This window comes from Maylandia zebra, linkage group LG1 (assembly GCF_041146795.1).
Source record: "Maylandia zebra isolate NMK-2024a linkage group LG1, Mzebra_GT3a, whole genome shotgun sequence".
In the NCBI taxonomy this organism is placed as follows: domain Eukaryota; kingdom Metazoa; phylum Chordata; class Actinopteri; order Cichliformes; family Cichlidae; genus Maylandia; species Maylandia zebra.
In genome coordinates, this window is record NC_135167.1 from 18,956,164 (window position 1) to 18,980,001 (window position 23,838).

General features: G+C 40.4%; 1 protein-coding gene across 7 annotated transcripts in view; it reads left to right on the top strand.

The window, feature by feature from the left end:
* rnf111 (ring finger protein 111) overlaps nucleotides 1–23,838 on the top strand; it is a 33,242-nt gene continuing 9,404 nt past the window's right edge. For 2 of the 7 annotated variants that reach the window (XM_012916974.2, XM_012916978.2), the window contains exons 1-8: nucleotides 21–137; nucleotides 474–536; nucleotides 4,273–5,232; nucleotides 10,935–11,067; nucleotides 18,697–18,851; nucleotides 20,683–20,880; nucleotides 21,088–21,464; nucleotides 23,330–23,582. In XM_012916974.2, the coding sequence (XP_012772428.1) occupies nucleotides 4,356–5,232; nucleotides 10,935–11,067; nucleotides 18,697–18,851; nucleotides 20,683–20,880; nucleotides 21,088–21,464; nucleotides 23,330–23,582 (1,993 nt within the window). In that variant the 5' untranslated portion in view covers nucleotides 21–137; nucleotides 474–536; nucleotides 4,273–4,355. Of the gene's footprint in view, nucleotides 537–4,272; nucleotides 5,233–10,934; nucleotides 11,068–18,696; nucleotides 18,852–20,682; nucleotides 20,881–21,087; nucleotides 21,465–23,329; nucleotides 23,583–23,838 lie in introns of all 7 variants that reach the window. The other 5 variants (XM_012916976.2, XM_076882784.1, XM_012916975.2 and 2 more) reach the window with 5 other exon arrangements.

The following is a 23,838-nucleotide window of genomic DNA, read 5'->3' on the forward strand; positions in this document are numbered from 1 at the left end:
GCGGGGGTTCAGCGCCCCCATGCGGCATTACGGGCAATGACTGCATTGTAGAAGCGGCCAGCCAAGAGACGACCTGCTGGGTAAACAACAGTGGATGCCTCGGAAGGCAGGAATGGGAACTTCATCGAGGGCAAACAGTGAGATTTTTTTATCTTGTCACATAGAGAAATAACACGGAGGTCGTATTGTCTCGTCCGAGTCGTCTGGGTTTCCATTTCGAGCCAAAATGGCTGATAATAATCGAGTATTTACTGAGTGAAGTGGAGCTAGCATTAGCTTAGCTCGTAGCCATCCGGGGCCCACTGCCTTCGATTTTGCTTCTCGGCACGGCTCGGGACTGTGTTGCCAGTTTCACAATCCCGGCCGCTACAGTCCTCCGGGTCGCGATTTCTGCGTGCTAGGCCTGCCTAGTTGCAGTTCGGGTAACACGTAGAAAACTACCTGTTTTCACTACTTGTCACTATTTCCTGCAGGATTCAACCCCGCATGTTGCAAAAAGGACGGTGACACATTTTGAAAAAAGGATTTGGACACAGGTACGTGTTGTCTTTGTTGTCTTCTGTCTGGGATATTTATCAGGCAACGGCTTGCTGTCCACTCTGGTTTCTCTCGATTCGTTATCGTAATATTGGTAGCTGATATTGTGGTGCGAGTGCTTTCCTAATAAAGCGACATTATCCAGCCTCAGTCACTTCGGCACCGTTTATGGGACATACAGAGAGAGAGAGACAGACAGACAGGCAAGCAGGCAGGCAGACAGCAGCTGGGCTTATTGTAATTGTTAAGCGTTGTAGAAAGTATGCTTAGCCCCCAGCTTCAGGCTCGATACTGCCAGCCTAAATAAATCTATGTATCTGTGTTTTTGCTTGCCTAATCAGTTGTTAGTGGTCAGAAAGCACTGTGGGTATCGTTAGAGCTCAGCAGTACTGAATCAGTCGTACATCTTGAATTGGTTTGCTGTTGCCATTTCTGATTGCACCCACCCCCATGTATTTTCTAGTATAGATAGGCACCAGTTAACGTGGTAGAACTACCCCTTTTCTTCGTGATCTTATCGCCTGCATTAGAAATCAGCAGTATTATGGTGCAGCTTTGAGCCTTTGGGATTTTTTTCCCCTTCAGGGCTGTCCTCTGAGGCCCCTGAATTCATGCTTGTCATTGCGCAGCTTTTACAGTGAGATCTGAAGCACTCTCACTTATGTGTTATTTATATATATATATATATATATATATATATATATATATATATATAAGCATATAAGACCATTGTTGCATGTGCTTTTCACAGTTATGCTAAATACTTAAGCAAATCACTCTCTGCTCGCATAAAACCCAGCATCCCCTTTGACAGAAGTTGCATCTTCAGGTCAAGTGACAGCCAGGGTGCTGTTGTGCAATATGCTGCTAATGGACGTCACTTGTGCATTTGGCTTTTCTCTGTCTCAGGAAATGCTCTATAACCTACAGGAGTTGCACAAATGTACATACCAAAGCAGTGCAGTGCATTTTACTCAGACAGTTCCAGGAGCATGTTGAACTGTGTAGTGTTTTTTTTTTTTTTTTTTTTAAATCCCTATTTTGTATCTTAAAAAGAAATGCTTATTTTTGCTATCAACTGACTTTGTGTCTGTCCTAAATGCATGCAGTGTTCTTCATGTTTGGTATTTTAGCTTTTAGCTCCATTTTTTCTAAAAGCAGATTGAAGCAGGAAATTGAAATCCAATTCATATTGTTGTGAATTGTGTGTTCCCAGCACACAATGTGGACAGGGACTAGCAAAGCACTGATTTCATATTTTTGTGTTGTGTTACATCACTTGTACTTCCAGATGGCTGCATTGACAGAGTTGGTACAATATGTTCCCAAATTATATTCTGAAATAGTAGCATCATGAATTTGTTTTCTGATTGCATCGGGTCAACAAGTACGACCAGCTTGTTGCTACATGCATACAGTGCAGACTATTTGACTTTGGGTTTACTGATGGTATAAAGCGCCCTAAATCAGAAAAAAGTTAGCCAGAAAAATACTGATCTGCTTTTTAAGAGATGATCAAATAGTTTGTTCGTGCTTGAAAATACCTTATACAGAACTAGACTGATTGTGTTAATGCCAATATTTGGGAAGTTTAAATTTCTCTATCAATATATTTGCAACTGTTGAGGTACATATAGTGTATTATAGCTTTACTGAAAAATGAACATGATAGGATTGCCGATTATTAACCCTTCAGTACCTAACCTATTGCAAAGTCACTGCTTGGCTCCATTCTGGTGCTACTCTACTGCATTTGCTGCAGTAATCTTTGAGCCTTAGCTGTTCTGATGGAACAACTATGTGATGTTGCTATTACCCCCAAACATATTTCTCTGCATTATAATCAGTAAAACGAAAGATTCTGATGCCAAAACATGAATGCTCATAAGGTATATTAAATAAGCCAGTATCCACTTATACATGGATATATAGGTCAGGCTAGGATCCCATGTTCTACAGTATGTAAACAGAATGTTTTCTGCCCTTTTTAATAGCAATTTTAAAGCCTTTTCTATTACAGATTTCTAATGTGTACCTTTGCAGTCCATATGTTTCCAAACACAAATCCAGGATTGCCAATAATGCCAAGCTATGCAATATATTTATTATGTAATATATTGCAAGAAAGTATTCTGCTTTACATCTACTGAATTCTGGATTTGATTTGATATTTATGATTGAATTAAAAGCAGTTTCCAGTTTCACTGATCACTAAATGGCATCGTGATTTTCTTGACAGTTTGGAAACAGAGCCCTATCGGTTTTTATACTCCATGTTGGTGCAAAGAGCACTGTTGACTGCTGTGTGCTTTTAGAATGTACACGTGGAGTCACGGAAATTGCTTTTTTTTGTTGTATGTGCAAAAATGGTTTAAATTTCACAAATGACTGGGTTTGTCGTTGTTCTGGGAGACTTCAAAACCACTGTGAAAAAATTTCCCGCGGCACCAGAGTGAAAAAGGCTCCTTCTCTTCACAGATACACGTTGGTGCACCCAAATATAACTCATATAGTCTCAGAGTCATGAAATAAACACGAGAATTTGTCTCCCTTTCAGATTTTTTTTTTTTTTTTGTCATGCTTTTCTTGGTATCCACAACAATGCAAACATATCAGGGCTGTTGACTCATCATTACTTTGAGTCAGCCTATGGGTATTTATTTACTGTCTTTAATCAGCAGCTTGGGGTCATTCTGTGTTAATTTGTATGAGAAAACAAAATGACCTGTTCAGTGAATAGATTGTCTTGTATTTAGACGGTGAGGTATTGTTTTAGATGAATTACTGTTTCTTCATGTTGTTGATTGGCCAGTGAAATGTCAAAAATGTTTACCTTGAACAATTCAGTGCAGAATGAAAATAGAAGTATAATTGTCTTACAGTCTATTTAAAAAATGCTGCATTTGGTTAAGGATATTAAGAATGAAGACTTGTTCGTGCATTCATGCACTTCTCGGAGTCAGGAAGTCTAGCTCCGGCCTAGCTGTGTTCACCTGCTCTTGAGTTGGAATAAGGAAACACAGTTTAGTCCTGAAAGACGACATGATAAATCATTGCTAGGAGTGATTAAATAACTTGTTGGCAGCTGTCTGCAGGTTTTATCCAGCTTATTATTAAAGTATTCAAATAAAAATATTCTCAGACTTTGTTTAGTTTTGTTTTTTAGTTTCAACATGAATGAGTGTTTACTTGAATTAAGAAATGATTATTTTTCTCCTTTTAAACACCATCAGTACAGAACAATCATCTACTATTTCTCTTTTATGCATCTTAGATTAAATGTATGTTTCTTACCTGTTTTTGCATCTAGTGTTTTTTGTTTGTCTGTTTGTTTGTTGTCGTTTTGTTTTTGTTGTAGGATAGGCTGCAGAGGCCATAACAGAGTCCATCAGTAGTTGATGCTTTTGGTTTTCCCTCTCCGTGTATTTTCTTCTGGATGTGTAAACAAACAATTACTTCAGTTTAAATGATGTCTGTAAGGCAGATTGTAGTCATGTTTGAAGAACACTGAAAAGCACATGATTGAATTGTCTTATTTAGTTAAGTTGGTCAATTGAAGCTGCCTGACTACTGAGGACTTTAAGTGTGTTTACTGTGTAACATAGACTATTAATACCTCATCCATCAGACCTACATTGAGCTGACAGTACTCATTCACATTTTGCTTATTTTATTTTCTGTTTCTTTGTTGACTGACCTGTGTTATTTAACTCTTACATTTTCCCCCTTTTCTAGGTTTGGTGACATGCAGTGGTGAGAAGCTTTGGAATTAATGCAAGTTCACTTGGTTTTTGCTCCTTGAGGTCAGACCTGCCACCATGAAGAGTGAGGTGCCGTCTGAGGCCGCCAACAGACAGGAGCATATGAAGGAGCAACTGGTGAATCCCGAACCCATGGAGGCATCCAAGAGCTTCCCTAACAACATGGAGGTGATTGGAAAAGCTGGCAGCGATTTTGAAACTCTTTGTGAGTCGAGGCATCGGCCCCTGAGAGACACAGGGACACATAGAGACTCAGAACGGAGCTTTCCCGGACGTAGAAAACGAAAAGGCCAACAGGCAGGCCCATCAGACTGCTCGCTCAAGGATGGCCACATCAGTGAGAGTTCACTGGCACCTCAGCGTCCCAGAGTAGAACTTTTACAGCAACCCAGCGAGGATGAGCATAATCACGAGTCCTCTTTTAGTGACTGTGCTTCGTCCCCTTCATCCAGCCTGCGATTCGGGGACTCAGACACTCTTAGCTCGGAGGACGAGGGGGAAGCAGGAGCAACAGGAGGCCAACATAAGGCCCCTGCCCTGACAGGAGGCGGAGCCACTGGAGTCGGCTTGCGCCCTGCTATGGGCCGAACTCGGGGCAGCCGCACTCATAACTGGGTGCGGTCTGATGCTGAGCCCGTGCTGCTGAAGCGGGCGTGCCTGAGCAGCCGACGGCCTCTACATAGGAAACGCTTTGTGAAAACGGCTCCTGGAGGAGGTCAGCGGACTCAGAAGCAAAAGGAGAGACTACTACAACAGAGAAAGAATCGTGAAATGTTTGCACGCAAGAAGTATGCTCTACACCACAGCACCAGTAGTTCCAGTGAGGAGCTCAGCGGCGACTTGTCCTCTGAATCTTCTACTGAAGCAGAGGATGAGATGTATGTAGATGTCAGCAGCACTAGCAGCCAGACCAACAGTGCTGCTGTGGCCTCAGGTAATCACTAACCCTTACTTTGTTATACATTTATCTCTGTGTTACATTACTTTGTAGGATTAGTTTTTAGTGCTTAATGAATTGACAAGTAAGGGAATAATTTATTTTCTCAGTAACCAGTCTGTAAAAGAAAGATTAGATTGTTTGGACATGACATGGGGTAAGATGGGTTTTATATGTACCAGCAGGCAAAATTATACACCACAGCCTGGGCATTTATTTTTCCATTATGTAATGGGTTGTTTTCAGCTCTTTGAAGAAAAATTCACCACACTTGTAACATTATGATGGAAATTATTTCTCCTAAACATCACGGTCACCATGATCTCTAATGCTGCACAACCATCCAGCATGAATTAACATATTTTAATTGAAGTACGTTGATGCAATGTTAAATTAACATGCACTGAAAAGCGGAACAGAAAAAACAGAAATGGCTCGTGAGGTCAACATGTGTCGTACAGCTTTCACTGACTGCTTTTATTCACAATAAAGGTTGTTAGTGTGGTAGATTAAAAACAAAAAAAAATATATATATCCAAATTACTGTAATATTCATACAGTAATGTGCAAAAGTATTGAGTCACTCCTTATTTGTTTATATTTTTCTTCCAAAGAGCCAGGATTCAATCAGTAATTATCCAGACTTTTAAACGGTCTCTTTGGACATTAACTGCTATTTTTTTTTAATTCCCTTTCAATCAGGTCCTTGTACTTGATCATTTTCAGAGGAATACTTTCTTTTTTAGTCAAGAGATGGACGAGCACTGTCCACAAATAACAGACATCTTAGCAAAGGACCAATTTAAAATTGCATTTTTAGCAGCAGCCGGTCACAAAAGCAGATGATTTAGTTCCATTTGTTTAATCGAATCTATGACAAAAAGCTAAAAATAACAGTCTGGTAGGCATAAACATAAGTTTTTTGGCCAACAAGGTGATTGACAGAGAGTTATTAGCCAAAAACGTAGCTTCAATGGTGTGCAGAGTGTCGTTAAAAATTGGAGGAAACTAGGCAAAAGAAGAACTGACAGGCTTAAAATACTATCAAAGGAAGACGGAGAGTATCTGAAAGTCATGTCTCTAATAGGAAAGCATCTGATTGACAACAATTTAAATTTTCACCATGACAACGATCCTAAACACACTGCCAATTCAATAAAAGCATATTACATATAGTGGAACAATATGAGTCATTATCAAAGCACTGTGGGATCATCTTGATAGAGAACAGAACAAAAAATTTGAATGTCTTTCGAGAAGCCTAGAGAACTATTCCTTAATACTACTTAACAAAATTACAAGAAAACCTGGCTAACACAGTTCAGACTGTGTTTAAAAATGAAGGAGGTTGTACCAAACATTGACTTTCAAGATGTTAGAACTGTATAGTTCACCTATTACACCAATTGCACCAATTTCCCTTTTCCTGAGAAGACTGACTCAAGAGTAGCAGAGTACGGAATTTTTATAGACTTCCTGTTCCCTCACAGCACAATCAGGATCTAATTCTCTGGTGTAGAAGTTTAATGATGAAAAGTATCTCATTTGTTTCTGTAGTTGGAGCCGCTAGCTCTTTAGGTGTGCTGTTACAATTTTGGACTCCAGGTTTGGTTGGGTAGGGTCTCCTACTCCATAATTACTGCGGAATCACAGATGAACAATAGCATCGCTATTAGGGCGGGGTGACGTAGAAGTTTTAAGGTGCAACCATTAGAGCAGTCCTACCCATATATCGCACAGTGTGAAAAGAATCTCAGTAGTGCACAGGTGAGAGAAACACACATTTCCAGGATGAAGAGATTTTTGTATGTTTAATACAATTAATTAATCATAACTAACATAAATGGACAGATATCAGCTGAACAGCTAAAATGCTTTTGTGATGTTTTGGCTTTTTTTCCCTAACAGTTTAACCTTCGACCTATAGACCTGTGTCTGCTCTTTAATGTAACATTTGCACACTGTGTTTTTCACCAATTTAAACACTCGGGGTGAGAAAAAAAAAGGTTATGGCGACAAGACAGATGACTGTCTATCAAAATGCAGTCAGATTAGATCAGATTACGGTGTAATTTAAACATTAAATCATAAGTCATAAAGATCCTCTTTACTTTCATTTAATAATAATGATGGGTCAGTGTAGCTGTTATACACACACATTTACATGTTCAGAAGCATGCATGTGTCCGAACACATCTATCTTGCAAGGTTACATGCAGTGATTGACATGAAGCCATAGCGAGGTAGATTCAATTGTGAATATTATAATAATTATACCACTGAAATAATACAACAGTGTGTACTGCAATCTGAAAGCACAAATGGGAAAACCAGAGTGAAACTAACCACAGAGGTTCAAGTAGAAGCTACTGAAGTGCTGAGCTCCAAACACAGAACTACTTTACCGAGACCTTGCAGTAACGTCCAGCACAGTGTCAGGACACAGCCAAAGCCAGATTTATGGTCCCATATTTTCGTCCATTTTTGTAGCCTAGGTTTGGTGACATGCAGTGGTGAGCCAAAGTTGAGAAAGTCCTTAGTTGTTTTTAACACTATGTTTCACTGTATTACAAAGAACTTCTTTAAATAGTTTGACTTCTTTCAGGCTAAGCTGAAAACTAAACAAGAGTAGTCAGCATTCCAGATAATTTTTAAACTGCCCCCAGCGGGCAGTAGACCACCATAACGTATAGATGTGGGTCTGAAAAGCTCTGTGTACACCTATACATGACCCGCACAGTACCATGAGGGTCCTTAAGAGAAAGAGGCCTTCATCTGGCCTCCTATAAAGACGGACCACAGCTGCTTGGCTAGCCCCTGCTGTGAGCCTGTTGGAAAATCATGGCTTGGCACAGCATGGCTAAATGAGACTAACATGAGCAAAATGAAAACCCTATTAATTTCTGTTTTCTGAAGCTGGATCAGAGTCTACAGGTTTTCCTTTTACAGAAGGAGATTTTATTCTGGCTTACTAGCATGTCCCGTTAATATGAAAGGAAACTAAAAAAATTAAATGAACTTTATTATAGTTTTTGACTTGCATTACAGCATTTCATAAATGTGATGAATGTTGAAACATACATTAGAATTTGATGGCTGAATAATCAGAGCCCTACCTCAGAGAAATGCCAACTGCTGCCCTCTGTACCTGTTCAGGTTTATGAAGCCACTAAATTCAAACTATAACTTTGTGATTTGTTTCTCAGTGACTGTAAGAATGAAATCCTTTGAAAAGCTCCACCTCCGCCTTCGTTCATTGTTTCTTTCATGTAGCTGTTTAGCCCGAGCGATATTTCTGCTGCTGTGGCCCTAAGGGAGAATGGAAAGTTAGTTGTTGTGCCTTTGTGGTGGGAGACAGGTGGGAGAAAACTCAAACACTGTAGAGCAGCAGCCTTTGCATAGAAACAGTGAGTCTCTGAGGAAAAACAAGGCATTTGTTTACAGCAGGGAAAAGCAAGGAGGCAAGTGATGAAACCTTTCTTGTCCAGGGTTTGACGTAGGTGTGTGATGTAGAGAGGAAAGAGTTAAATCATACACGATGTATTAAAATGGGAAAACAATATCACAGCCAAATTTAATTTCAATTCAGTTTCAATGCAGTTTACACCTTAATTGAATTTCTTTAACAAAATCAAATAAAAATTCTGGTAAATTACTGGTTTAAACACAGATCAGACTCTTGGCCAAACTAAATTGCCTCAAGCATATTATGTGTCCTTACAGTGTTGTGTTTTTTTTTTAAAAGGTATAGTAATACGAGGTGTTGTTTATCTTATTAAACATTGCACATATTGGCTACAGTTCCCAACCAACTTGTTGTTTTTGTGACTACATAAAGGCTTCACCTGAGTGCCAGGCAGCTAGACTTGCAGAAGGTGCTAAGCAGCAGTTCTCATGAGAGAGTAGGAATAGAAATCACACTGGGGAATTAGACTTCAGTAACATGGCAAGTCACTTGGTGATATGCACAAAGACACGGTTTAACTAAGCAAACAAAGTGCACAAATATACTCTAGCACTAAGTAAATTAAGCAAGCATTAATTTAAGTTATTTTAAAATCTCTTAACCAGCTTCCACAAGCTCTGTTCTACAAATCTTTCTGAATTTCATTCCTTAGAGATCATAAGGTGTTACAGTTTAAATGTGCTATACGCTGTAAGCCTGCCTTGGTATTTATGTGGAAGGCCAACCATGTTGGAGAGAACTTGTAAGTTTGACTGAAACACCCAATGCATGAGTCAGCAACTCTGACTTGCACTGAGATATTGTGATAATAATTAGAAACAGGCATGGGACTGTAAGCAGAAATAATCATGTCTCTGACTTATACTGTGTATTGTCGTCATCATTAGTGGAGACAAATTTATAGTTTCAAGTCTGGAGCTAACCCTAAAATAAATTCATGTTTGGGGACACTGCTGTCATTACCCTACCATGGCACCGGCACTGCCTCCATTTGCAGTGCTGAGAGGAATGATGCAGTTCTCTCCAATTAGTTTGCCATGACTAACCTGTTTGAGCAGTGCCTATGATGCACTGGGCTCCTTGAGTATAATGTGGGTGGCATTAATACATGCACCCACACAGGACCCCTTGAGTGTTATTAATTGACCACATACATTAGATATAAATCGTAAAATTAAATAAATACACATTTGTGGGTTTGCATAATGCTTATTGTATTTTTTAAAATGGATTACTTTACAAATAATGTAATAATATCTTCTGGTTTCCTTCTTTTGATGTGTCAGTGCAACCATTAACGCTTTGCAGACGCACCTTAGTGTTAAGGTCCCATGGTGTTAAGTGCAAGTAGAGATAGAGTGGGATCTGTTGCATTGATTACATTTCTCTTGTGCCCAGAGCTGCTGAACTGAGCAATTTCAGCACAAAGGTTTATTGGTTGGGTTATTTGTATGCTTTAAGCTAGTTATTTATATTTAACTTGATTCTGGTAAGCAGAAAACTGAGATTAATAAAAATTTGGACTATGACATGTTTATGCTGTTTGTTTTATTGTAGTTAGATGATATTTGCATTTATCAGATAGTATCTGGTCAGTTTATTAGAACTGGGGGGGGAAATTGATACAATGGTATTGTCATATGGTGGTATTGTATCAATGCAGGGACACATGATATCTATATTTTCTTAAATACATTAAATTACTCTGGGGATACTATGAAAAAGAGGGCTCATCTCGTACATCCTGGGATAACATTAGGTGAGCAAACATACATTTTATTGACTCAACTGAAAAAACATCCAACATTGGACACACTTTGCTGTGAACTAGGAGTCAGCTTCATCAAGCTAGCTAAGGGCTCAGTCACATGAGTAAAAGTAGGACAACAACATCCTTGCATCTACAAGAAAATCTGCCTGGTGATTGCATTGAATCTTTTAACATTCTGTGACCGATTGCAGCTTTTGATGTCTAAATGGTTGCACAGAGCTTGAGCGTGTTGATCGCAAGGTACAGATTGCATGATAGGAGGCAACCTTTCTGCAAGCAGTTGAACTCTGACCTGGACTGACTGCAATCACCATCAGAGAAAGTTGAAGGCTTGCACATAACTGTGATCTCAGTTATGTTAAAAATGTAAATAATAATGCATCATGAGTGAAATATTGTGATAATATTGTATTGTAGGGAGTCTGGAGTACTACACTAACTTTTGGTAATGGATTTATTCAGGTGCTCTGGACGAGGATGTCGTGGTGATTGAGGCGTCTCCAGCTCCCGCTCCTGCTGTCCCTGCAAGTGAGGAGATCAATGTGACCTCAACGGACAGTGAGGTAGAGATCGTCACAGTTGGAGATGGGTTCAGGTAGGCACCCCAGCTTTTTGAGTAATTAGTGAGAGTAAAATAAGATCTGAAATTAATTTGACCCTGATTCTATTTTGAATTCTTAAGGGTTTTAGGTGGATGCAGACTAAGCGTCTGAACTGTTAGTACAGTTTGCTTTTTTATCAGCAAACAAAAACTCAAGCCCAGTATTGTGAAAGTTGGGTTAGGACTTTTCTTAACTTGCAAAAATAGACTTTTACGCATGTGCTGTTAATGCTGTTTTTGTATACCAGTGCTATGCATTACGCTTTCACAACAATGCAAAGTGTCCACTTGGGTCAGTGTGGCAGATTAATGCGAGACTTTCTGCAGATACTAAAGTTTCTGGCAAAGCTACATCCTTAGCGTACCTTTTAGCAGACTAGGTAATAACTCCTCAACTTTGACACGAGCTATTGACATGACTACCTATGGGAGTGAATGATTCTGTTGATTGACATATGAGGGAATGGTAAATGCATTAGATGGGAGGCACCAATGCTAAGAGACTGGTTGGCAACTATCTGGCAATCCACAGGTTGCTGGAAAAAAATATGCATACCATGTGAATGCCTGCTGGTTAGTGGCAGATGCTAAAGCTTCATTCATGCAGTCCTAGAGATCTGCCAGTGACGCCCAGTAACCACTGGTCACCAGAGAAAATTGTTTCTTCTGTGACAATTGGCAAGAAGTCACTAGTGAAAACTGAAACTAGAAACTGATCACAAAGAGGTACACAGTGCTGCACTGAAAACCACCTTACTGTTGCTTTGGTCATTAGCAGGTTGCTGCACTCGACTGTAGTTTGCATGGAAGAAACAATCTTGTCTACAAACACCTGTAAACCCCTTCCAAGTGTTCGTGAAACTATGAGAAGTGCAACACAAACTGAAAAGAGACCATTTGTAGAAACTGCGCATTTTGAAACATGTTGTTTGTCACAATATGGTAAATCTTTTTTTTTTCTATTTTGCTTTGCATTTTTATCCAGTTTTAGCTCAGTGGGTCAATTTTAACTCATCAAGAGAAGAGCATCTTCCATTCAAACTAAGGGTGACCATTGCAGTCTGCTATTAACCAAATAAGATCTTTGGTGCAGTAGGGTCCTCTTTGCAACTGTTTTCACATAGTGACAGCCGGCAACTCACTTGCCATCCAGTTAGGAAATGCACATTTTTCTCTAGCATCTGGGGTGGGGTTACCAGGAGGGTAACAACTTATCTAGTTCTGTGTGATGTAGCCTAACCACTGTGAAATCTTTACCAGACATCAGCTGCAGAGCAAAGGGGAATTGCTTTGTATCAGGACATGGCTTTCCTCTTAAATTTACTGGAATAGCTAAGACACTGTTAGCTCCAGCTTCAGCACTTTGCTCGCTTAGACCTTTTATTTTAAGGGTTGATCTGTGATAATGTGCAGTAAGGATAGTTTAAAATGCCTTATAAGACTTAAACCAAGCGCTAGACAGCTGGTTTTGTTAGTGTGGGTGTAGCCATTTTGACAGAACTAGAAAAAGGAGTAAGTGCAGGTTGGTCATTGCTTGCTTAAAGAGAAGTTGTAGGATGGGGGTGTGTAGTGCTTTAGTTGATTTGTTTTGCTCATGGATTCCATAGCTCTGCTTACATTGAACAGAGAAACCGGTCCTAGTAGAGCTGCATGCCTACATGTTTATAGCTGTAAACCCACATCACCCTGAAGCCACCTACGCTGTGCCTCTGCCATTTAAATCTTTCTAGATATGTCAAGCACAATGTGAGGTCAACCAGATGCGTGACTAAAGGTTTATAGTTAAATATAGTTAACTTGTTACACCACGAATGATTTAAGTGGCAGGGACAAAAAAAAGTCACTTTGACATGCCGCTTTTTTATATGCTACTAAAATTGTAAAACTATATATAACCAATGTGAATAATGATCCCATATCACAGAATAATTCTAAAATTCATGTTTCATGTATACATGTATACATGTATACATCAGAACGTATTCCAGACTTGTTTTTTTAACATCACTAGAGGTTTATTATGTAAGCTTAAAACTACCATGGAGTAGATGTAGTGCTATATTGTGGCAAAGAATAACAACAATAACTAGCTGCTTCCACACTGAGTCCCTTATCCCGAGGATGGAGTCCAACTTTACCAACCTCTGGTGCGTACGGAGAAAGTTGTAGTCCTAGTTTTGCTCTGCAGCCTCTTGGGCTCAGCATTGCAGCACATGAACCAGTTCTGTACCTTTTTGTTGTTGTTTAGAGTGGTTCTCCACAGCAGAACGACGGCATGCACAAGGCTGGTTGGACTGTGCACAACTGCGTAATAGACTTTCTGGAGAGACAGCTAAATGATATCAAGGACCGCCACAGCAGTGCCAGCTAACAGAATTACTCACTAATAAAGAAACTGCTAAAATGACATGCAGAATATACTTATCCTACTTTTGATATACCTGGGCATCTCACACAAGTAAAGTCCGTATTTAGGGAAACACTGTATACATTGCATAGCCTGATTGGTATCATGGCTGCCATATCACTGTATATAATGCTCAAGTCTTTTTGATATGGATGCTAGTTAGAGACAGACATTTGAGAGCAGTGTGTTTAGAGAAGTTGTATTCCACTACACCCACCTCCATTTTCCTCACCCAATGAATCTTTTCTCTCTCTTCTCATATAACTTCTTGTCTCCTCATGCAGGCGATTATGCAGCTCAGTTCACAAACCTCTCCCTCTGTGTTAACCTCCATCTGTCTCCTTTGGCTTTCTGTCTTTAACCATATTTTTCCTGTTCCTACCTTTCACATTAGTCTATCAGTAATATATGAAAAATAGTTCCTGGAAGTGAGTATACCCAGCCTGCGATGTCATGGCCTGTCTGCCTGTTTTCCTCACTTTCAAAGATGTCCTGTCTCATTAGAGAATGTAGAGATGAGCTCTGCTGTAAGGGGGATGGGCAGCAGCAGAGCAGAAGGGCGGAGAATCAAAGGCCAGGAGAATGAGCAGTGAAATCTTTGTTCACACTGCCAGTGGTCTAATTTATATGTTCACATGCAGTTTATATTAGTACAGGCACGATATTCAGAAGTATGAAAACCCACATACATATTGTATCGTGACTTTTTCTTGGTATTTTGGGTGATTGGCTGCTTCTGATGTGATTTATTTAATTGTGTGTGATGCATTTGCATGAAAACAACTTCTGTAGGCAGAAGAGTGGGTTTCCTAAGTCTCACTACACATAGATATACTTTTTATTCTGAAAACGGAGAGAAACAGTCTTAGAGCAGCCAAAACCAGTCAAAAAGACTGGAATGCAGTGTAAAAGCTGAAGATAACATAATAAATAGCCTGATAAGTAAAACCATACAGGGTTGGACAGCCTCTCTTCACTCCCAGCTTGTGCAAAATGTGGCACTCCAAATTCAGGTTTAAACCAACAGCAGCACTTTTGACATAAGTGGGGAAAAAACGCTAAAAAAATTAAGTAAAGTGTTTCCATTTTTAACCCACTGCCTCTCAGATTGGTCATTTGACTTGCTGTCAGTGTTCTCATCATGAATTTGAACGGCTGGCAGTTATTTATTCGTTCATGCAGTTGACTCGCCTGTAAAGCCGTGCGTCAGGAGAAAATTCCAGTGTTTTAGCAGTGCACTGTGGGCTGCGTTTGGCAGCTGGTTCACCCAGAGCACAGTGAGTTACAATAAACAAGGATTATGTAGCTGACATGGATCAATTTAAAAAAAAAAAAAAAAGCCCTTGATGAGTCCCTGCCCTGATTCTGCTAATCAGCTCAGTATATGCATATTAGGGCAGTGAATATCACGAGACTCTCTGTGAGCGTTATGTGCGTGCTACATTTTTCTGCAGGATTCCTGAAAGTTTTCTACTCTGTGTTTAGAGTTGGAAGGCCTAAATTATGAATACACAGCCAATACTGCTGTCAGGGCAAAGCTTAATGCCTCACATTGTTTATTCTCTCTTACACAGTGCTGTTGGCCTTTTATGATCCCCTCCCAACCTTTAAACTCCCAACCTCCCAGCCTTAGCTGCCCATAGCATCAGTCCCAGCAGTTTACATTGCCGCAGTGCACAGAACCTCAGCTCCCTGGGGTTTGTGTCTCTCAACACTTTGGTTTGGCACAGCCTCGACATTGCCAAGCCACCCATTCCCACAGTGTTCATATTTACAATGTACTGTTTTGCTCTTTGCTGCCACACTCAAGGGGTCATAGTGGTAAACAGATATTTACAAAATAATCCCAGGGCTGCTTAATTAGGAGCCCATCCCTAGTGGCAAGCCCTGCTCCTTGGGATCAACCCTGAGCTGAGGATGCTGGCCAATTAGACCCCAGTACAACCACCATGTACACCCCTCCCCTCACCCCCACTCCCACTCCCTCCACCCACAGATGCCACCCTCACTGCTGTGTGTTCAGTGGTGAGGAACAAGTGTTTGTTAGCAATGTGTGAAGTATGAAGTTTAATAAGCTTCCTCCTCTATTGTTGCATTGTGCAGTACGTCCCAGAGGAAGCTGATTTGGACGAGGACAGTATGAGCTAGTGGGAATCCCCCTCAGCACAAAGCGTTTGCTCTGTTACATTTAAGCAATGAAATCAAAGCCATCTCTTAATTAGTTTGTTTCTTAGTTAGCCAGTTCAAAACGTTACATATTCATCTTTAAAGTATTAAAGTAAAACATGCAGGCACTAAAAGTGAAATGAGGAATAATAATGCTTTTTATTTACTAGTTAACTTTATACAGTGCAGTAAACACTTTTGCTTTTTAAATAACATTAGTTTTCATCAGTAACACTTCCATAGGTTTAAGGTATTTGGTAGTTTGGTTATTTCACCAGCTTTCAGGGCTTACCATGAGTGTTCATTGGACTCAAGTCTGTCTTAATATTTCTTCCGGTGATCCCAGAGTGGTAAATCCTATTATTATTTTTAAAATACAAAACAAAACCTCATTCGTGACAATGACTTAACAAGGTAAAAGGAAAAAAAGATTGCAGTATTTGCTCACTTCTTTCTTTGGTGTGAGTAAGTCCATTCTTCCTATTCTACTCAGTTGTTCTAGTTTCTATTTGGTTTTGTAATCTGCTCGGACAAGATCAGGGAAATACCCTTAGAAGTCACAAGTACATCATTTGGCTAAAACAAAGAGAAGGATTTTGGGACGTTTACAGCAAAGGCCTCCAATTCATGTGATCTCTCTCTGTTTTCTCTGTGTTAAAAGGAAAACATGAGAAATAATTTAATTTCCCCAAAAGTTAGAAAATTAGTGTGTTCCAGTAGCCAAAACATACCAGATTAAAAAAGCTTCTAGGGTTAAAACTGATGTTCAAAATGGGACTCGGTTAAAACGAAAATGCAAAAAATGAAGAGCTGAATACCATAAAATCTAAATATGAGGATGCAGGTCTTTGCATTGTGTTCTGCATACATCCTGAGCTCAAACAGATGTTGTACAAAGTGTTCCGCAGTATGTCCAGGGTGACCATTATTCATTGCCACAGCGATTTGGATGAACTCTGCATGAGCCAATAGCAGATTCCAGTCAGTGTTTATTCAAACAGCAATGACGAATTCCCTTGGCAACTAATATGGATGCATTCCAACAGTTAGCAGTTCAATATTCAGGCTGCAGAAAAGTTCCTTCATAGTAACGTGATGAGATTGCGCCACTTTTTCAGGAGGATACTCTGTATACAAAAGACTTCACACACTGGACTCTGCCTGTGTAAGCTTTTGGTTATCACCATGCTTTATTTGGAGCCAGACTTGAACACATTAAGACTTAAGAGAGTGAGGTGCTAAGTTACGAGCTAATCATAGCTAGTATTGTTAGCAAGCTGTGTGCATAAACTCTGTGTTGGTATCACACAGACACATTTACCTGCTAGTTAGTGCCTGGTAAGCAGATTAAGGAAATACCAGATTTAACCAAAAACAGAGCCACTGACTCATTAAGATGGTTCTAACTCACTGTAAGCCATGCTATGTATCAAATAATTCCATTTAAAAAATGCTTTTTCATAAAGTCACCAACACCACAAATGTGGCCCAGAGGTTCAGTTCAGTGATTTGAATTGGCCAGAGTGAAACATAGTAGACAACAAGTGGCCTCACCCCTAGATGCCATTTGCCACAAAGGGCAAATTTATCAATAGAGAGCAAATCTATTTTTGTACCAGACTGTAAACAAGTTTATTTAATGGCTGAAGCTCAGCGTTTTAACATCTGAGTCTCTGAGGATTGACTCATTTGTGAAGCCAGGCAGAAGTCAAGTTTTTGCCCCCAGTTTGCTCCTTAAAATGGGTTAAAAAAAAAGGAAAAGGGTCAATCTAACAATGACTTAATCAGTAACATATTGATGTCTGATGTATATGTATCAATCAGTAGGAATCTCTGAGCTGGTCACATCAGGGTTACTGAGACTGTGCTGTTGCTTCCTTCCCTCTGCTGCTCTGTATTCCTGTTTTTAATCTCTCATTTAGCCACAGTGAAATTCCCTAGCTGCAGAGCTCCATGGCATCAAGCTTTACGGCACTCCCATTTAGTCTCTTGACTCTTGTCCCTTGAGGTCATGCCCTCCTCCCTCTGATCACCTAGATTTACAGTGCTGTGGAGGGAAATGTGGCTACTCCCTGGCCTCTCATTTGAGTCTCAGAGGCCATGGGGTAGAGCGACCGGAGCCTTGGAGAGAGAAAATTAAAAGAAAGATAAGAAAATGGGCTAAAGGTGGGGCAAGAGCAGCACAGCGTTTGACTTAATTCGAGGAAAACGAAAGGTGGTTGGAGACGATGGGAATATTTAGATGCAAGGCTGATTGCAGAACAAGTCTGCAGATTCTAAAAGTCAATTTTTTGTATTGTTTTTGTTTTTTGGGGTTTTTTTATTTAGCGACTAATTTACTAAGTAAATTATTAAAGTTTCAAACAAAACAATTAGTGCAGAACAAAAAAAGAATGCAAAACTACACAACCTAATGGATGATGTTAAATATTTTACAAAGACAGGAGACTAGTTTGTCAAGTGTGGCTTATCTTAGCAGCACCAGCTGTAATTCTTTCTCTGCAGGTCCACACACGTGTGCAGACTGTGGTTCTGTGTTGCTCTGGTGGTGATATGCCACTTTACGCCACCACAGGCTGCAGATCAAAGTATAACAGAACTGCGCTGGTTGCAGGGCTTGTCATCTGTTTTACTTTCCAGCATGCTCATTTACAGCTTACTGCCACAGAGTCATAGGGGCTGTTGCTAACTAGTGGTGGATGGTTGCTTAGCAGTTAAAAGGCATTGACCATTATTTATATTAGCAGAGTACTAACATTTAAACGTATCACTGACTAGTCACACACATCCCTAGCCTACCATGCACTGTTTTAGATGCTGCAGCAAAACAAGCCATTACACAAAGTCCTTCTGTCAGATCTGCTCACTTTTACTTCCTCATCCACTTTTGCAGCAGCAGCATCTGCTGGCCTGGAAATGAACTGGTCTGGCTCTTGTAAAGCAAATGCTTCAGTGAGCTGTGAGAATAGTCCCGGTGGTCCTGAACTCCAGCATGTTGTAACAGTCTCTTTTTCTTTCTCCCCTTTTTTCAATGTGTCTATTTTCTGCAGGTCACGCTCAGTGGGGGGTCTTGGCCGAATGTGGGGTAATAGTTGCTCCCAGAATCGCCTCCAGGAGCCACGTGGACGTCACAGGCTCTCCACTGTTATCCAACCGCTGCGGCAGAATGCTGGGGAGGTGGTGGACCTCACGGTTGATGAAGATGGTAACACAGAACTCGTTTCAACAAAGCCTGGTTAAAAGATTACTAAGCGATGTTTTAACTTGGGTCTTACTGACTCAGCTAATGTACTTTTCATGCAAGCTGTGCGAGAGTTGTAGTAACTTATTTGTCACAGTCTACAACTGTGAAAGATAAAACTAAGACTAAAATATATACAAGGAAAAAACATTTAAAATTAAACTTAAAAATACTCAAAAATACTGGATTTAATTGTCAAGTTGTTACAGAACTTTAATTTAAGCCACATGCACATCTCTGGAGTGTTTTAAATTTAGATATGAGATGTAAAGTAAGCAGACAAAGATCTAATGTTGAGTGGAACCAAAAGCGATATTTTACCAAAAAACGTACAATTAGTAACAGAATTGGCTAATTATTTATTAAATTGACTTAAATTTTAGTGTCATTCTAGTTCATACTCAGCTTTGTATGGTTCTGTGACAACATTAACCTAAACCAGTAAGGTTGCATTTCTTTTCAGTGTATTCGTATCTCGCACTTTATTTTCTGTTACATTGCTTTGTATTGGTATTTGTCTCTTAGCCTGGATGTCATTCTCTGTATCAGCCTGCGCCTGTGATGGGTAGCAAAATGGTGCCTCACGCAGTATTAGAGCATTTGCATTTCTTAGGAGAAAGAGGGAAATTAATTTGTGAATATGAAAAGCAGATGGTATTTACACACTGGAATGCTAATAAGGTCTGCTCTTCTACTTGGCTGCTAAGCCTCTGCAGACACTATGGTATGGCAGACATTACCAGTGTGCACAAATACCACAGTGTCTCCTCCACACATAATCGTGCTTGGGAATCGATAAGAAATAAGCGATTCCGATTCCATAATCGATATCAGTTATTGATTCGATTCCTTATCGATTCTCATCAAGTTCTCTCTGGCTCTGCTTTGAGAGTGGCCAAGATTTCTAAGCAGCATATCAAAGACATTGCATTCCTAGAAATTAATAGCGTGCTGTGTGGTCAAATGTTGCACGCTGGAGGTGTTTCCCCTCTTTGTTGTGATCATTATTGGGCTCATTACTCAAAAAAGTAATTATTACCTATTACACAGAACACTTGTCTTAAACGTAATGCTGTACATTACTTAATGTCTTTATCCTTGGAGTAATTAATTATTACTACTATTCGTTAACATTACTTTCACATTTTTCTATAAAATGACCTGAAACAGACCGTCTGACAATTACCAGTTAACAATATAAACCTATAGGTTCCACACACCAACACGAATCCCTATCCTAATGAGGACACACATATGATATTTCTCTTATTATTTACACAAAGCCGACAGCACAAAATAAATCGCCACAGCAGCCCAACTCCTCATCTGCTTGTTACCTGTTAAAGTACACGGTCTGGCTGCTGGGCATTCACTCAGCTTTATCATCAGTCTGTGTTCTAGCTAACTTAGCATTAGCATACTGCCTGTGGAGTTGCTTGCAAAGAGCCAAAGTTCTGTTACAAGTCTAATTCATTTGTTTCTGTAATGGATGGATTTTGCACTTTGCGCTCCCATGCTTTTGTGTAATAAAAATAAAAGTAATGTCATAACCACACTGTAGACTGTGCCACTATCTTCGTCCTCCTGCAAACTGAAATCAGCTGATTGTAGCACAAGTGAAGTCGATAAAGGGGATTGATAGGCAAGCAGGCTAACACTTCCAAGGAACTGAACTTCCCGATTCCCACCCTACTTCTGATCAATAACTCAACTGACAAAAGTCAGCTGGTTTTTATTCTGGTGACATAATCTTTTCTGATTACCATTTGATTTTGTTTTTTTTTTTAATCCACAGATCTCTCAGTTGTGCCAACAACCTCTGGCGGGATTCAGCCTCAAACAGTCAGGTCGTCCTCATCATCATCATCATCCCATCAAGCCTCTACCTCAGAGCTCAATGATGCCCCAGGCCCTTCCACTAGCTGCCCAGGTTCAACACCTGAAAGTATGCACACACAGAGGCCAAGTGGCTCTGCTCGCACAGGTCCAGAGGGTAAGACAGGACACAGCATGTTGACATTGCTGCAGCAGGCAGTTTCTTTTCAACTGTTGTCTGGAGACATCTTGTGTTTAAAAAATCAATTCTTTTTAGTGGCCAATTTCTAATTAGTCTGTATTGTGTGGTCCTCTGTGATATTGTCTGCCCTGTAAAAGCATTTTTAAAAAGAAAAATAATTCTCATATATCTTTCTCTCATCAGATGACAACAGACCAGGTTTGTCAGGTACAACAGGAGAAAATGCAGGCGTGGCCATGCCTAGGCTCCCATCCTGTTGTCAGCAGCACTCACCATGCGGAGGCCCCTCCCCTGGTCACCTGCCCCTGAGCCACTCCCATCCAAGTTGCTTGCAGGCGTCGTCCCCTCAGCAGACCAGCAGCTCTCAGCACAGCCACAGCAACACTCAACACTTTCTCCATCATGCCCACCACCCAGCACCGCAGCCCCCAGGCACCATGCTTTTTCCGGAGCCGATATGCCCCGTGGTGCGACCCAGTGCTCTGCCCGCCCCCTGCGCCGGAGTCAGCAGCAGCAGCAACAGCAGTAGTAGCAGCAACGCAGCCCACTACCATGACCAAGTATGGCTGTTTGTACAATATTTATTGATTCATAGCTGTTAGCGAGGCAGTATAAGCATACGCTGATTCCACACAAACCAGGTTTTCGTGACCACTAAGGTTTATTTTCTTGCATGAAGAAATCCTGGCACCCCAGAGATATTTTAAGTGGAGCTAAGGGAAGATCAGAGCTAAGGAAAAAATAATTTATTAAGTTAAATATTTATCCAAATGTATATTGTCAGCAAAGAACTGCCCCAAATACTGAATCACCCTTATGTTGAAGAGCAATGATGTAGTCTGAGTAATGGGGAGTTACAGTAGTCAGGTTAGAGGCTTTTAGCTACCTTCATTGTTGCTTCATTCTTTGCCTCATTCCAGGCATTTATAGAGATTATCTGACAGGTGTTTGGAAACACAGAACAGCTGTACTCACTCTGTCATGAGGACTCGTTATATCCCTACAGTATCCATAACCTTCAGTAGAGTGCAGGGTGAATGAAGTGAGAGGATTTTTTGTTATTATTTTATTCCACGACAACTTCTGAGCCTGTTTTTGTCAAAGCTTCATGATGCATTTGGAATCAATCAGTGAATGTGATCATTAATGTTTTATTTACAGTGCTGCGAAAAACTACTTGCCCCCTTTCTGATTTGTTAGTCGTTTTGTTTCATTTTGCATATTTGTCTTGTGTCTGTTTTATGCTTCGGATCCTCAAACACATTTTAGTACTTCTCAAAAATAAGTCAATACAGAATTTTTGTTTATCATCATTTTATGTCCATAAAATGCTTTTCAGGTGTGACCCCGTGTAAAAAACGTATTGCCCCTCAACCCTAATAACTGGTTATGCCACCATTGGCAGCAAGAATTGCAATCAAGTATTTGTGATAACTGGAAGTGAGTGTTTCACATTGGTGTGAATTTTGGCCCGTTTGTTTTAATTCAGCCACGATGGAGAGTTTTCCAGCATGAACGGCCTGTTTAAGGTCACGCCAAAGCATCTCAAGAACATATGATTTACATTTACATCTCTCAGCCTGGAAAGGGTTACAGAGACATTTTTAAGGCTTTGCGACTCAAGTAAACTACAGTGAGGGTTCACTTGAGTCCACACGTGTAGAAAATTTGGAACAGTGGTGAACCTTCCCTGGAATCAACTAGAACTGCGGGCCTCACTTGTTTCAGTTAAGGTCAGAGTTCATGATTCAGCAATAAGAAGGAGAGTTGTTAAAAAATGGCATTTATGTGAGGATTCCAAGGCAAAACCACTGCTGACCAAAAACAACACACATAATAATGATCAGAAACACACCAGCAACTCCACCTCTGAATGGCTGAAGAAACAAAAACAAAATGAAGGTTTTGGAATGGCCCACTCAAAGAGTGGACGTAAATCTGATTCAGATGTTGTGGCGTGACCTTAAACAGACTGTTCATGCACGAAAACCCTCCAGTGTGGCCGAATTAAAACAATTCTGCAAAGAAGAGCGGACCAAAGTTCCTTCACGGCGATCTGAAAGACTCTGTGCCAGTTGCCGCAAGCACTTTATGGCAATTGTTGCTGTTAAGAGTGGCACAACCAATTATTAGATTTAGGGGGCAATTTCTTTTGCTACAAAATCACCATCTTATAAACTGCTTTTTGTATTTACTTGATTTGTCTTTGTCTTAAATGAAGTTTCATTGACATGTGTGACAAAAATGTGAAAAAAGAAGTCATTAAGGATTCAAACACTTCCTCACAGCACTGTAGTTAGAGACTGAGGGAGAAAAAACTAAGTAGAGGTTCCTGATGGGTTTTTTTTTTCACTCAGAAAGACGAGCTCAGTGTTCTGCAGATTTGGTCCCAATTCTTTCTGAAATGTCTGTCTTCCTTTCATAGCAAACTTTGCCAGTGGACCTGAGCAACAGCAGCGTTCGGAGCAGTGGAAACAGCGGGGCGAGTTTCCATGGCAGCACTTCAGCCTTTGACCCTTGCTGCCCAGGTTCCACCTCACGGCCCCCTGCTTATGTTTCCCAGCCCACCCCTGGGCCCAGTCAGCCAAGTGTGGTGGACTCATTCAACTCCCCTATGGTGGCTCAGCCCCAGCCGCAAACACAGCCCCAGCCCTGCAGACATTACATGCACCCAACTTGTGAGTACAACGCAGTACATTACATCAGACTTTTTAAACTTTTGAAAATGCATTTTGAATGTTTGCTGCTGCCTATGAAAACAGATTTGCAATGCAATAATACTAACCAATGCTCGCTCACAGACACTAGTGCTGGCTAACAGGTTAATGTGCTCAGTGCTGAGAAACTTAATTTGCTACTCAGAATTTTCCAGTATCTGGTTAGTCTGAAGCAATGCGATGAGGATTCTTGGTGGGGATGTCGTGAAAATTTAGA